Consider the following 13041-nt stretch of genomic DNA (forward strand, 5'->3'; position numbering starts at 1 on the left):
TTGTATTGCATAAAAAGTAAAATTTTTTATATTGTGATGTTTCTGTATTTTTAGAAAAAATTACAGGAAGTTTCTACAAAGTTCAGACTTTTCCAAAAACCAGTAAACTTTGAGCAGCGTCTTATAGAATCGAAAAGAATTCTAGATGAAGTGACCTTGGAATTACCAGCTTTGGATATGAAGAGTGTTGAGCAGGATGCTGTTCAGACTCAGTTGGATCATTGTATGGTGGGTGCTGCTCTCCAAAAAGATTTACTTTGCTTAATTCAACATAAAGCTTTTCTTGGTTTCTCAGAGTTATGTCTATAAATATATACTGTATATTCTGAAAAAAAGGCAGACATTAGCTTTACTGTGCAATAGATTGCGGTCAGTTCCACTATATCTAGATGAAACAATTACATCAATGTTAACCAAATTAATTGCAGTCCGTGTTCTGCCGTAAATGACAAAAAGATGAGTTTCAATGTACCTCACCTTAAAAAGTCAAATTTTAGTTATATAGAAAAGTACAGTCACTTCTAGAACATTCTTCTCCAAAGTTGGATTTCTACATCATAAAGCAATGGCAGTTCTCACACAATCAAGAACTGTGTTTCTCCTTGCGTAGGGGCTTTCCTGACCACCCGATTGTACAAGGAACTCGAGCCTACCCTTTTTATTTGAATGGAACTGTATTGCAATTCAACTTCTCAGGAAAAGACTTTGAAGCGACCAGCCATGATCATTCTCACTAACGACCAGCCATGATCATTCTCACTAACTTTGGGTTCCTACTAGTGATGCGCGAATTTGCTCGGATAAGGTGTTCTCCGAGCAAACTCGGGTTGTAACCGAGTAGCTTAAGCATGCTCGAATAATGTATTCAAGTTGCCGCGGCTGCATGGCTTGCGGCTGTTAGACAGCCGCAACACATGCAGGGATTGCCTGTTTGTTGGCAATCCCTGCATGTGTTTCGGCTGTCTATCAGCTGTGAGACATGCAGCTGCAGCGACTTGAACATAGTGTTCAAGCACACCGCAGCCACTCAGTTAGCATCCAACACCTTATCCAAACACGTTTGCGCATCACTAGTTCCTAGAGGTCAGACTCTCACCGAGCAACATGCATTTACAAGATCAAAATACCTCTTTAAGGTGGGTGAAGTGAAAACTAATGTATATGAGGCTTTATAATATTGATACGTGATCCGCAACAAGCGTTCCTGCAATTGTTATAATGCATGATGATTAATAGAGCCCTATAATGACAATTCTTACATTGAAAATACTTATTAGATTTCCTGACTCGACTGCTGCTTGTCAAGTAGAAGTTGCACTATTCGTCAGTGTTTCGAAAACACAATATATGGTTTATCATGGTCAATTTTACAATCCTCTGACTCATTTTTATACTTAGTCGATAATTCCTATGCTTATAATGTTATTTTACTATGTGCTTTTGTAATCCTAACCAGTGTATCTCTCCATTATTGTGCTTAATGAAGCAGCGGAGAACAAATGTGTATTTAATCTGTTTGTTTGTGAGGTCATTAAAGGGTCCAGTAAGCATAGCCAGGGGTAAATTATTCCGAGCTCTCAGGATAAAGATGAGTTTAAAAAGCCATTTCACTGTAGCACTCGTACTCTATAGACCAAATGTGGAGAGAGTACTGCTGAGTTTTAATTAGAAATATTAATAATTGGAGTAATATAACATTCACGCAAGTTCTTTTTTACTTAACACACGCTGCCTATAAAGGTTTTTTTTTACTATATGGTTTCTATGTATTGCCATGTTTGACACTGCTAATGCACTTTCACTTACAACTGCTAGTCATAAAAACTGCAATATATTATTATAATTTATTCATCTAGAACTTCTGCCACATTGTAGGCACTGAACTTTAACAATCACGCAATGCTGTCTCAGTTTTTCAGATAATCCTACATGATATAAAATCATTAGTATACATCTTCTATAGTGCACACCAAGGAAAATCAAGAATCATTACTGTTCAAGACTAAAAAAAGCAGAACGTAATTGTAACACATGACATTTTCATGGCACAAATCTGTACTATAAGCTTTGGTATTGCATTTTATAAGGTGCCCATAAATATAGATTTCATTATCTGGGACGAGGTAGAAAAATATGAGGCAGATGAATATGTTTAAATATTGTCAATGATCCTGTGCATGAAATGCATTTGAAAGTTTATTACCTGAGCGTTTTCCTTATTAAAAAAAATAAAAATGAAATGTATCTTAAACAGATTTTGACAGCCCCGTTAGGAATGGTTGTATCATTTTTACTCTTACTCATGAACAATCAGAGTTTCATGGGAAGTTGTTCTCTAACAATTAGGAAATTCCTAAAACAAATTCTTGATGTCTTTCCACAGAAACTGTATAAAATTTTAAGTGAAGTTAAATCTGAAGTGGAAACAGTGATAAAAACAGGACGACAAATTGTGCAAAAACAACAAACAGAGAACCCAAAAGATCTGGACGAAAGACTCACGGCTTTAAAAATTCAATACAATGAGCTAGGAGCAAAGGTAAAACTGTGTGTTCTGAATAGCCTACTGAAACACTATACAAAAATATAATCAACTATTTAAAGGGAAGCTATCATGCTGTCTGAATCATGGAAACTATGAACTGGAGTAAAAAGCAGATGTTAGTAATGCAGGAGATAATTTCTGATTCACGCTGCCTATGGTTTGGAGAACATGAATGAGCTTACAGGTTCCCTTTAAATGTAGAAATATTGGATACTGTACATTACTAACAATTGATGAATTAAAATTGAGCCTATCTGGGAACCATATATTTCAAAATTGAATGTACAGCTCTATTTAATGTGTAGCTGTTCTACCAGATACTACAGATTACAAGCTTTTCTCTTGAATAGAAGCTGTTCTGCAGGACCCAGCAGCAGCCACTGCACATTGAATGAAGCTGTGTTTTCCAGCTCTGTTCAAAGTGTTTTTATCCAGCTATTGGGAGATTATAACAGCTGATTGGTGGGGGTGCTGGGTTTCTAATATTGATGACCTTTTCATAGGCTAGTTTATGGATGTCTTTAACTTCTTTAACACCAGCTAAAACCCTTGCATTGATACTTAACCCCTAAAAGCCCAAGATGTACTAATACGTACCTGCACCCTGGGCTTTAAGAGCCAGGTACGTATTAGTACGTCCTGTTGATTTCGCCCGCACACAGGCAGTGCGGGCGCGATCGCTGCCGGGTGTCAGCTGATTGTCACAGCTGACACCCGGTGCTATGTGCTGGGAGCGGTCCCGCACCGCTCCAGACACATTAACCCCCGCAATGCTGCGATCGAAGTCGATTGCAGCACTGCGGGAGCAAGGGGAGGTGATTGCGATACTCATCTCTCCTTCCGGCGTCCAACGCTGTCTGCCGCGGCTTTCCGGATATTGCCATGACGACCCGATGTCATCAAAAGACAGCAGGAAGATACTTTGGTCATGCTCAGAGCATGACCAAAGTATCTTCTGCATCTGCAGCGCTGACAGCCTATATAGCCTAAAAGTGAAAGTCCCAAAGTGGGACAAAGTATAAAAGTAAAAAAAATGTTAAAAAATGAAAAAAAAATTGTAAAAATATAAAAAAAATAAAAAGAATAATCCATCAAGAATAAAAATATAATTTACCCATCAATTCTTTATTATGAAAAAAAGACATAAAAACAATTAAAGTACATATATTTGGTATTGCCGCGTCCGGAACAACCTGACCTCTAAAACTGTCCCACTAGTTAACCCCTTTAGTGAACGCGGTAAAAAAAAATGGAGCAAAAAACCATGCTTTATCATCATACCGCCAAACAAAAAATGGAAGAACACGCGATCAAATAGACGAAAATAAATAAAAATGGTAGCGCTGAAAACGACATCTTGTCCCGCAAAAAAAAAAAGCCTCCCTACAGCTCCATCAGCCGATAAATAAAAAAATTATAGAATAATGCTATGCAAAAAAATATTTTTTCTATAAAATAGCTTTTATTGTGTAAAACGCCAAAACATAGAAAAACAATATAAATGTTGTACTGCTGTAAACGTACTGACCCGAAGAATAAAGCTGCCTTATCAATTTTACCAGGGGAAATTGCACAACAAATTTTGGGGTCCATTTTTTCCTGTTACCCCTGCAAAAATTAAAAAAATTGGTCTAAAGTAACATTTTTGTGAAAAAAGTTAATTGTTAATTTTTTTCTTCCACATTCCAAGAATTCCTGTGAAGCACCAGAAGGGTTAATAAAGTTCTTGAATGTGATTTTGAGCACCTCGAGGGGTGTAGTTTTTAGAATGGTGTCACTTTTGGGTATTTTCTGTCATAAAGACCCCTCAAAGTGATTTCAAATGTGATGTGGTCCCTAAAAAAATGGTTTTGTAAATTGTGTTGGAAAAATGAGAAATCGCTGGTCAACTTTTAACCCTTATAGCTCCCTAATAAAAAAAATGTTGGTTCCAAAATTGTGCTGATGTAAAGTAGACATATGGGAAATGTTATTTATTAACTATTTTGTGTGACCTATCTCTCTGATTTAAGGGCATAAAAATTCAAATTTTGAAAATTGCTAAATTTTCAAAATTTTCACCAAATTTCCATTTTTTTCACAAATAAACACAAGTGATATCGAAGAAATGTTACCACAATCATGAAGTACAATGTGTTCCGAAAAAACAATGTCACAATCGGGGATCCGTTGAAGCGTTCCAGAGTGTGGTTACCTCATAAAGTGACAGTGGTCAGAATTGTAAAAATTGGCCCGGTCATTAATGTGCAAACCATCTTGGGTTGTAAAGGGGTTAAAGTGGACCTATTACCAGGACAAAGATGGACAACATTTGCTCCTATTTAATCCCACTGATCTCCTGTTTTTTTTTAGATTTTTAAATTTACTATAAGTTTTCAGAGATATGGGCCCTTTTGCTTAGTGCTAATTTTTATTGTCTTTATCAAGTAAGCTTTTTATCATAGTAATTATGCAGAGCAGTCTAGAACACACCCACATATAATTCTGTGAGCAATCCCCCTTTGATAAAAACCATAGAGGTTACCAATAAATAGAAAGGCCTATGTCTCTGGAACCATATGGAGAATTTAAAAAAAACAAAAAACATAATACTCAGGGGAGCAACAGGAATAATGTAAAGCCAAAGCTGGCCACTTCTGAAGTGTTGATAGATACTTTTTACAGTGAACCTGTCAGCACAATTTTTTAAAGTAAAGTAAAGATATGGCTGTAATGGTGGTGTTAAAAGGCTCGGATGCCACACACAGTACGCAGAGAGTATGGCAGAGGTTTAATTCAAGATTTGGTTTCTCCACGCAGGGAGTGTAAATTTAAGTAACACAACAATAAAACAGTAAAATCAGACAATAAACGATTGTGGTTTAACTATAACCCAGAAAGGATGAACAGTACGGTGCAGTCCCAAAAATTCAGGCTGAATAAGAGAAGGTAGATTACTGGAGGCTTGCACTTATCTGTCCTTTAGCGATAACTATGTCCGTCTTCAGACACTCACTGCGGAGGGTGTCCGTCTTCTGGCGGCAGTGGGCAGTCTCAGGTCTCACCCACTGGGCCCCCAGTCCTTTTGACCACACGACAGCGGTCACGACTCCTTTAAGAGCCGTAGCAAGATCCTCCAGCGTACAACAAACTGCGTTAGGATCACTAATCCCGGGTGCGTCCTCACCCGTAGGTCACCGTCAGATGTCTGGAAAACTGTGGTGATGCAGGTAACTGAACGATCACTTTCTGTAGGCCCGGTACAGACTGCACTCCCCTTGTTCTGCGGAAAGCTGTGTCACTCGTTCGTCCATCACCGCAGACAGGTCAGCACGTCTCTATTTCACCGAGGACAGGACAGCACGTCTCTCTCTCGTTGTCGGCAGGACAGATTGTTTCTCCCCAATTGCCGGTCTGCTCTCCACAACTAACTGTCTCTTTCGCACGAGCCCAGACACCTGACTTCCTCTTTTCCGTCCCTCTCCTCTGTCCCCCAACACTGTCCAGGAAGTACCCCGTGCACTCTTAATCCTAGCAACACTGGGCAGGACCCTGGCAGTTCCAAGCACCGGAGCTCCGCACCTGTCCCTAGGCAAGTCTTTCTCCTTACACTCATGCTCCCTTTGAGCTCACCATTCCATGGGCTAGAGTTTTTCCACCAGGCGCTCTCACTCTCTGACCTCTTGGATGATACGTGGCCAGATGAACAGATCCTGATTGTAGCGGATAGGCGGCACACTAGCCGTGGATCGTTCAGACCGGCGTAACGCAGTTGGAGTGCAGGGCACTTGAGAGTCGCTGGGGTTCCCAACTTTGCCCGGCCCAGCCTGACGGAGTGGTGGGCCCTCCTCTCTCATATGGGAAGCTGTGGGCAATGTGAGACTGGGGATCGCAGCCACTATCGTCTCTTCCTCCTCATCATCGTAGACGGGCGCACTGGGTGTGGGATCTCTCGTCCTTGTGCTGAGTTCCTCCGTCTTTTCATCATCGCTAGACAAACAGGGCCGTAACATGCATCGATGAACGATTCTAGTTGGAGCCGCTTCTTCCCCATCAGGCTGAACCTCATACACCGGTCCTTCAGGACTAACTCTCCGTTTCACTCGACACGGGGTCGACTCCCACCGTCTACTCAGCTTGCCCCGGGGTCTCTTGTCCCGTACCAACACCCGTTCTCCCGACTTAAGGGCTGTCCCCCGAAGAGGGGGCGTTTCATGGTGCCTATGTTCCTTAAACTTCTGCTGCACCAACCTCCGAAGAGTCTGCAACCAGTGCCGATGCTCCCGGACCCAGTAGATGGGCCCATCCGGGGCCAGTCCTCCATGGGATCTAGTTCGAGCTCAGTGATTTCCCTACCATTTTGTCTGAACAGCAGGATGTAGGGGGTGAACCCTGTGGCACGATGTACCCGGTTATTATAGACCCATACCAGCTCGGCCACAAACTCCGGCCAGCGTACCTTCCGATCTTCTTCCAAGGTTCGAAGCATCTGGATGAAAGTTATGTTGAAGCGTTCACAGGACCCATTCCCTTGCGGATGGTAAGGGGTGGTCCTAGACTTCTCGATCTTGTATAGAAGGTGCAGCTCCTCCATCACCCATCCTTGGAAACAAGTTCCTTGATCAGAGTGAATACTCTTTGGACAGCCATAGACCCTGATGAAGTCCCGACAGATAGCCTTGGCAGCAGATACAGCTGTCTGATCCGTTGTCGGAGTTAACACCGCAAATTTCTTGAAGTGGTCGGTCATGACCACGCAATGTCCATACCCGAGATGCGCCGGCGCAAGGATCAGGTAGTCCATCATCAACACCTCTAAGGGCGCAGCCATCACAATGGTCTGGATAGGGGCCCGTTGCTCTGGGGTTTTCACCAACTCACAAATCCGGCACTTCTGGCAGACGTTCTCCACTGCAACTCTTAGCTGGGGGTGGTACACCAGACTCTGCAGCCACTGGAAGGTCTTTTCAGGTCCAAAGTTTGCTCCCCGCTCATGTGCTTCCTTGGCCAGTGTCCCGATCACACTCTCTGGAACCACTACTTGCCAACTGGGGCTGAACTCCCGTACCAATTGGACCCGTCTGTACAACAAGCCATCCTGCAGGCTCAGATGGGCAAAGTGAGGACTGTCTGTCCTGGTGGTAAGGTGAGGGTGTTGTTGGCGGGTATTATCACCTTTCCCAGAACTTTTCCCCCACTCGAGGTCTCTTGCACCTGAGCAACCCGGGGCTCTAGAGTTCCACCACCCTAACATGAGCTCTCATGGTTCCCTAATCAGGATCTGCCCAATTTCCTTCAGCACGTTTATACCAAGGGTCACTGGTGGTCCTGGGCCAGCATCTCCGCCTGTCAGGACAACTCCTTTTCTTCCACATCTTGTCCGTACACCCGGATGCGCAACCACACTACTCCTGTGACCGGAATGGGCAGTTGGTTAGCGGCTGTGAGCTTTATCAAGGGAACCCCTTCATTTCGTGCCATCTCTGGGTACCGCTGACGGAAATAAGTTTCTCCCATGGTGGTCACTTGAGATCCCGTGTCTATCAAGCAGTGAACCACCTGTCCGCCAAGCTCTGCCCACACTGTCGGGCTCATGGACATTAAGTCTTCTGGACTCACTGCCTTCCTCCGCTCCGGGTTGCGTCCCTCACACCCAGAGCCCATCAGTATAACGACTGCCGGGACAGAGGCCTTCCTCGAGTGGCACAGCTCCTGGAGTAATGCCCCATGCCCCACAATTCCAACACATTGGTCCCCTGTATGCAGGGGGTCGTTGGGCCACCCGATTGGGCTCTGTTCCAACTAGTGGTCTGGGCTCATCCTTTACTTTGCCCGGGGGTCTCAGGTCAACTGTTCCGGCTCTCACTGATTGAGCCACTCAAATATTGTACCACTCTTCTCGCATTTCTTGGATCTACTGCTGCATCTCTCGGGCCCATTCTGGTTCAGCCACGGGCGACGGGGGCACTGCATTGCCCCAGACCATCCCTGCCAGGGTCACTACCCCCATCTCCTGTTCCCTCACGTGGGCCTCTGCCCCTGCCTCCATAAATGTCATACACCGGTTGGTGCGCAAGCACTCTCGCAAGGCCTGTCTCAGCTGCGCTTCTCTGAGGCTGGCTACGAACTGGTTCCTATGTACTAGGTCCGGGCGCCCCAATCCCTCGTCTTCTAGGTTAGTTTTCCTAGTGATGTAAGTGTACACACTCTGTAGGGCGTTGACATATTGGGTCACAGTCTCCCCCTCCCTTTGTACCTGTTGGAACAGTCGCATCCTTAACTCTGCCTCATTAGTAGGGTCCCCATGCATTTCTTCTAGGATCCGTACCACCTTTTCCACTGTATTTCGGTCAGTGGGGGAACGAAACATTACTGACTGTCAAGCTTCTCCTTCTAAAGCCAGCAAAGCTATCTCTGCTTGCATATCGGGGGTAATTGGGTGCACATGCTCTTAACCCGTTCTACCCAATCCCACAGCATCATGTTGTCTCCGGTAAACTTTGGGAGATTATTCAACATGGCGCCAAGGGCTAGGCTAGCTGTAGGGGCTCTTGCGCTGGCCTGGTCTGCCATGCCTGCAACTGCGTCTGGGGACGACATCTTGCCGACTACGCCAAATGTTAAAAGGCTCGGATGCCGCACACAGCATGCAGAGAGTATGGCAGAGGTTTAATTCAAGTAACACAACAATAAAACAGTAAAATCGGACAATAAACGATTGTGGTTTAACTATAACACGGAAAGGATGAACAATATGGCGCAGTCAGAAAAAGTTCAGGCTGAATAAGAGAAGGTAGATTACTGGAGGCTTGCACTTATCTTTCCTTTAGCGATAACTACGTCCGTCTTCAGACATTCACTCTGGAGGGTGTCTGTCTTCTGGCGGCAGTGGGCAGTCTCGGGTCTCACCCACTGGGCCCCCAGTCCTTTTGACCACACAACAGCGGTCACGCCTCCTTTAAGAGCCATAGCAAGCTCCTCCGGCGTACAACAAACTGCGTTACAATCCCGGTTGTGTCCTCACCCGTAGGTCACTGTCAGATGTCTGGAAAACTGTGGTGATGCAGATAACTGAAAGATCACTTTCTGTAGGCCCGGTACAGACCACACGCCCCTTGTTTTGCGGCAAGCTGTGTCACCCATTCGTCCGTCACCGCAGACAGGTCAGCACATCTCTATTTCACCGAGGACACAACAGCACGTCTCTCTCTCGTTGTCGGCAGGACAGACTGTTTCTCCCCAACTGCCGGTCTGCCCTCCACAACCAACTTTCTCTTTTGCGCGAGCCCAGACACCTGACTTCCTCTCTTCTGTCCCTTTCCTCTGTCCCCCAGCACTGTCCAGGAAGTCCCCCGTGCACTCTTAATCCCGTCCCCTAGCAACACTGGGCAGGACCCTGGCAGTTCCAGCGCCGGAGCTCTGCACCTGTCTCTAGGCAAGTGTTCCTTCTTACAGTGGTATTATACTGATTAAATTGATAATTTTGGTGAATTAACGAGCTTTGTTGTTCTTTAATCACCATTTGAAGTTTTCTGCTAATTAGATTTTGGTGCACAGGTGCCGGACTGTACAGGGGGTCTTCTCCACCCTGTCTGTGATTTCCCTGCCCCTCTGCTGCCTCCAGTCTGTGAATGACAGGTCACTGCTGAGATGTCAAGAGGCAGACCTTTCACAGACTAGAGGAAGGCAGAGGGGCTAAAAAATCACAGACAGGGAGGAGAAGACCCCCTGTACAGTCCGGCCCCTGTGCACTGAAATCTAATTAGCAGAAAGCTTCAAATGGTGATTAAAGAAAAACAATAAAAAGGATTTCTTCACCAAAGGTATCGATGCAATCAGTATTACAGTGCCATTACAGCCATTTCTTTACTTTATATTACAAAGTCGCGCTGACAGGTTCATTTTAAGTCTCTACTTCTAAAGGCAATTTCAATCAAATTTGTTCAGGCCAACACTGACAACTATCACCATATAACTACTAATACACACATCACAGCAGTATAAGAGTAGTGACCATGTTCACTTGAAGTGTGGTAAGTACCTGGTCACTCATTGATATCTACAATCTCTGCTTGAAGTTAATCTGTTGTTTCTTCTGCAGAGTGTGCTAGATCATTGTCCTGGTAACAGAAACTCCATAAGAATTAGCAGATTTGAACAACTGTTTTGTCTAGGATTTCTTTATTCCCTTTATTATACCTGATAAGATTGTCAGTCCCTGGAACAGGAAATCCTCTCCTCATCATATTGCTAATGTGAAAATTCTTTGTATTGGAAAGGTTGTTCACTCCCTCGATTTTCTGCATTGTTTGACTTACAGCATAAATATGTATATAGGCAATGGTGCAGGGAAAGATATTTCATTTTTTCAGCAAATATTGTATAATCCACCTGAGTGACTTAACCTTTAGACTGACAAAGATTAAGATGTTGAAACTATGTAGATTTTTATCATTTTTTGTAAACAGCTGAATAAAGTCAAATCATACTACGTTCAAATTCAGCAGAGCTGAACTGAACTGTTTCTATTGCGCATTACAATCGAATGTGTTATGGAAATCCACAGACATCACATAAAGCGGAATGAAAGATTAGGTCTACTGCATAGACTAGCTCAGTTCTGCTACATTCGAAAGTGGGTAGCAAAAACTTTTCTTGACATAATATCCTCTTTAAGCGTTAAGTAGGTGTCCATTATGATTGCTATTCTTCACAACAAGTAAAATACTTTTGCTACGGTCATATGTCAGGCTTGTACACAAAGATAAAAATGTAAACATGTTACACTTATCAACTATGGATACAACATAGTAGAAGTAATGCAGATTGTTAAAATTCCAGAATGCGCGTCTGATTAAAATATTGCTTCAGGCTTGCCAGCAGGGTGTTTGTCCATTACCACTTCTACCTACACTATCCTCAGTCTATTGCACATAAGATTCAGAAATGTCACAGCATACATTATTTTAATCTGTTTTAATGCCGACTGCAGGACTCCCCGTGAATTTAGTATTAGTGTTAAGTCATTTTTATCTGCAACCAACAAAGGTCTTTGTCATGCTATGTGCCCTGATACAGGAGTATTGTGCTATAAATTGAGAAACCATCCAGGTTGGAGACTATACGCTAATTTAAAAAGATGACTAGGGAGTAATTCTTAATTAAGCTTCCAAATTGCTTCAGCTTTTTTTTATTTAATGCCAATTGAAATAAGACATTTTGTTTAATTTTTAGAATATAATGAATAGGAGCAAAACTCACTCAGACGCTTGATGCGTTGCATATTAAATAAGTAGCATCCAGAATCTCATGCTTAAGTCTTGGGTTAGATTCAGATTTTTTCAGGTGTCATGTATGAATTCACCTGTAGATCAACGTATGGGAAACAACTTTAAGTCTGGACATAGCAGTAGAGAAAGAAATGGACCACATATCCAAAAGGTATACATTGATCTATGGCGGCTAAGAAAAAATGTGCAAAACTGTACCCTAAGAAGCTGCACCATGTGTTAATCGTATGGTTTAAGCGCTACATTTTTGCAAATGCCCAAAAGCTATGATAGCATGCCTTATTAGGTGATTTAGTTTGTTTGACTGGCTAATAACAAAAATTGGATCCATCTGCAGACATGTTTGGTTGCTAGTATCTTTTCTCAGGGTTGGCTTTAGGGTGAAAAACTGTTCAATAGCCCAGGGTCCCAACCCCCTGACGGGCCTCCAGCATTTACAGCAGGAACTACATTAACAATAACAGTTATGCATTAACAGTGTAGTTTCCGATATTGAGAGTACATCAGGACCTTTGGTGACATCATGGTAATGTGACAGTGATGTCACTACAGGTCCTATACTCTGCAGCATCTAGAAGAACTGAAGAGGAGGCAGACTGGTAAGTTCTGTATAGTGTGTGTGTGTTCTCTAAATATATTTGTGTTTGTATGTACAGTACAGACCAAAAGTTTGGACACACCTTCTAATTTAAAGATTTTTCTGCATTTTCATGACTATTACAATTGTACATTCACACTGAAGGCATCAAAACTATGATTAACACATGTGGAATTAAATACTTAACAAAAATGTGTGAAACAACTGAAAATATGTCTTATATTCTAGGTTCTTCAAAGTAGCCACCTTTTGCTTTGATGACTGCTTTGCACACTTTTGCCATTCTCTTGATGAGCTTCAAGAGGTAGTCACCAGAAATGGTCTTCCAACAATCTTGAAGGAGTTTCCAGAGATGCTTAGAACTTGTTGGACCTTTTGCCTTCACTCTGCGGTCCAGCTCACCCCAAACCATCACGATTGGGTTCAGGTCTGGTGACTGTGGAGGCCAGGTCATCTGGCATAGCACCCCATCACTCCCCCTCTTGGTCAAATAGCCCTTACACAGCCTGGAGGTGTGTTTGGGGTCATTGTCCTGTTGAAAAATAAATTATGGTCCAACTAAACGCAAACCGGATGGAATAGCATGCCACTGCAAGATGCTGTGGTAGCCATGCTGATTCAGTATGTCT

The 13041-nt window shown here is 43.2% G+C and overlaps 1 protein-coding gene across 11 annotated transcripts in view; it reads left to right on the plus strand.

The window, feature by feature from the left end:
• The window catches only part of DMD (dystrophin), a 3940859-nt gene that overhangs the window by 1852438 nt on the left and 2075380 nt on the right, over nucleotides 1-13041 (plus strand). For all 11 annotated transcript variants that reach the window (XM_073664716.1, XM_073664719.1, XM_073664714.1 and 8 more), the window contains 2 exons: nucleotides 55-228; nucleotides 2384-2539. In XM_073664716.1, coding sequence (XP_073520817.1) covers nucleotides 55-228; nucleotides 2384-2539 — 330 coding nt within the window. The remainder of the gene's footprint in view (nucleotides 1-54; nucleotides 229-2383; nucleotides 2540-13041) is intronic.

The sequence above is a fragment of the Phyllobates terribilis genome, unplaced genomic scaffold (assembly GCF_046119375.1).
Source record: "Phyllobates terribilis strain yellow unplaced genomic scaffold, ASM4611937v1 Scaffold_2__4_contigs__length_985480577, whole genome shotgun sequence".
NCBI lineage: Eukaryota > Metazoa > Chordata > Amphibia > Anura > Dendrobatidae > Phyllobates > Phyllobates terribilis.